The 3,196-nt window shown below is 41.2% G+C and overlaps 1 protein-coding gene across 2 annotated transcripts in view; it reads left to right on the top strand.

The window, feature by feature from the left end:
* The first annotated feature begins 1,003 nt into the window (after positions 1-1,003).
* Positions 1,004-3,196, top strand: part of ABCA1 (ATP binding cassette subfamily A member 1) — an 83,358-nt gene continuing 81,165 nt past the window's right edge. For both annotated transcript variants that reach the window (XM_031059053.1, XM_005423579.3), the window contains exon 1: positions 1,004-1,147. In XM_031059053.1, the coding sequence (XP_030914913.1) occupies positions 1,082-1,147 (66 nt within the window). In that variant the 5' untranslated portion in view covers positions 1,004-1,081. The remainder of the gene's footprint in view (positions 1,148-3,196) is intronic.

Raw genomic sequence — 3,196 nt, forward strand, 5'->3', positions numbered from 1 at the left:
TTCGTGGTGTGTGTTTGAATCAATTGCTAGTTGTCCTCTTAATGCTGATTCTGTCAACTGAGTGTATTCAGGTACATAAATCAGAATTAATTTAATGTGGATTAACTAAGCTCCTGTGCAGACACTTGCTCAGGATTCAACTGCTCTTAATTTGAAGTGGCCTTAAAATTCAGAAGTAAATTAAGATATGCTGAATTAATTCTGGAAAAAAGGTGTAATGACATTTAACTAATATAGTGAAAGCTCACCTTAGAGCTTTAAGATTGAGCCTTGCTGGAAAGGTATGTGTACCAAGCTCTATACTATGCTTTTATTTATTGCCACCAAAGAGAATAATTTTTAAAAATAATAAATTTTTTTTAATCCCATATGCTCTTGTACTGTAGCAAGACAGGCACTTAATGCACAACAATTTTCCATTTACTTAATCTAAATGTTAACAACCCTAGCATCTTTCTTAGTCATTTACCTTCAAGGGAATGGGCATTTCTCCCTTGCCTGTTAAATGCACAACAGTTTTGCCTACAGGCAGTTTTGACTGGACTTCAAAACAAAGATTTTCCTAATTTGGCAGACAGCTTTTCACCATTATAAAAGTGTATATGGAAAGAGGCTTTAAGGAAAAGTATTGAATTTTATGGTTCAGTGTTATTTGGAGGAATCTTTAAATCATTTTTCAAAGCCTCTTACTTATTCTCATTCCGGGCTCTCTTTGCTCTTGGAATTTCTGGGGCAGAAAATAAGAGAATTGTATCGCAAACCTCTTTTTGTGCTTTGGAGTTCTGAGATAAGAAACAGTGAGTCTAAATCTGAGCTTACTGAGACCCATGAGACTTGGCTGGAGAGCATGGGGTAAGAAAGAAGGCAGTGGGGTGTTCCCTGAAGGGGCTGCAAGGTCACAGAGTGCAGCCTCTTGTCTTTCCCAATCTTGTTGCTTTTTCTGTTTTGAATGACAAAACTTTCGCCTTCCAACTTTTTTCCTGTTTTTCTTTTTTTTCACTAGTTAATGCCTGGCTGCAACATCTGTGCTGTGTACTGCTGCTGCTACACAAAGGGAGCTTCTAGGCTTTGCTGAAGGAAGATGGCTTTCTGGACGCAGCTGGGATTGCTGCTATGGAAGAACTTTACCTACAGAAGAAGACAGACTGTAAGTATTAGCCCAAGGGTGTTTTGAGATCTTAAGTTACAGTCTTGCAGCTTGCATGACTATACAGCTTTTCAAGAAAAATAGGGAAACATCCTGTGTCTTTCTTAATGTTCATCCTGTAGTGATCCCTGGTTGAACAGCTGGTCTGGCTTTGGAAAGACCGTATTCAAACTGGAGAGAGTGGTGGGTGGACAGAAACCAGAGGGCTTGAAGGTGCTCAAGACTTCTGTCCTGAATTCCAGTGTTGAGAGAGTGTTGGAATACTGAAACACTGGTGTCAGATCAGGCAAAGAGGGTGCATGATTGCTGTGTGCAGCAAAATAGATGTGAAATGGAAACCCATGCTGAAACCTGCTCCACTCTGTGGATGAGGCATTGCCAAGCTGCAGTGATGTGCCTGTGAGTCTAAAACCTTTTGAATGCTGCAAGCTGCAACAATGGCAACAAAGTACTGCCACTTCCTAATGGTAGAAGTGGCAGAGGCAATAACAGACATCTCCAGTCACTTTAATAATTGGGAGTATCCCAAACCTGCAATGTAACTTTACAACAGAAGTTATAGATTAGGTGGATGGCATGAAGCATGCTCTTGCATTGGCATGAGGGTAAACCCAGGTAACTGATGTTCTTCTGCCAAGGTGTGTTCTGGGTGGCTGAAATGCTGTCCTCACCATCTGTTAACAGTGTGGAAATTTACCTGTTAAGAATAGACAATATATAAGAATAATTACTCCTTGGGATAAAAAGGGCACAGGAGTGTGGATCCAGTATGGTGTTCTTAAAATTCTTTTGCCTTAAGATGGAGACCTCATAGGATGCTATACCTCTTGCAAGCAGCTAAAAGTCTGAGAAAGCATGGGGGTTTAGGAAATAGGAAATACCTTTGTTGGACAAGGGCATGATTTGTGCAACGGGTATGTTCAGAGGATCTGCCTGTTAGATCTGACCTTGAGGAGGTGTCAGTAGGGAATGTGAAAGGAACACGAGTTACTGAAGTGGTGAGTGGAAAGTGGTCTCTGATAAGCTTGTGGTCTCTGAACCCTTCAAATGTCAGTCTGCTTGCCAGCTGGTTAGGTTGGGTTGTTTTAGAAACTCAGTGTCACAAGGGTGGAAAGGCTATCATATTTACCACTGGCAATGGTGACAGTCCCAGAAGTCTTCACTCAGGTGTCTGAGGCTTGTTTTTACAGGACTTGGGTTCAGTGAATTCAGAGCTGGAATTAGTCCGTTGTTAAATAAAACAGACAAAAGGGGCTCACTACCTCTTTATCTTTTCTTGTATATAAACAGAGCTGCCAGTGATGACAAAGTTTTTGTTTTGTGTGTTTTTGCCTTTCATGGGGCTTGATCTCCCAGGATAGGACTGCCCACCAGAGAGGTCATGGACTGTGTCAACTGCAAGGAGTGAACCTGTCAGCTCTCTGAATGTGGGTCACATCCTGGTCTTGTGAACAGTCTCATAGTTTAGTTACAAATGAAGCTGGGGGAGTAGTCTCAAAACTGGCTGTGCTCCTTAAGGTTGGATCTTCTCAGCAATTGCCCATGTAACCTAGGCCCTAAGAGCTAAAAATACTCTTTCTATCTTGCTACTGGAGGTCTAAATTTTGCCTGTTACCAGACTGCCTTTTGAAAGTATAGGAATTCTAGAATGTTGTGGGATTTTCTGGAGTGATGTTTAAATTAGGTAAGCCAGGAGGCTATTTTAGAAGAGCTGAATTTTACAGTGGGAATGATGGCTTGGTATATTTTTGCCAGGATCTTCTGAAAATAATAGAATCATAGAGACATTAAGTTTGGAAATGACCTCCAAGATCATCAAATCCAGCCTTTGTCTGAGGAAAAGCCCACTTAACAGGAAATGGCAGAGAAGGAGCAGAACATCTTTTAACCATGCTGTTATCACAGCTGCACAGCTCTTTCTCTTTACTTTCCTGTTAGGAGACCATTGTCCTTGAGTTGTGTTGTGTTAATGAAGGCGCTCTCCCATTTGTACTTACGGGAGGTGTAGCTTAGAAATAGTTTGATCCTTACCCTTCTCATGAAAAATTT

The sequence above is a fragment of the Geospiza fortis genome, unplaced genomic scaffold (genome assembly GCF_000277835.1).
Source record: "Geospiza fortis unplaced genomic scaffold, GeoFor_1.0 scaffold167, whole genome shotgun sequence".
Classification (NCBI taxonomy): domain Eukaryota; kingdom Metazoa; phylum Chordata; class Aves; order Passeriformes; family Thraupidae; genus Geospiza; species Geospiza fortis.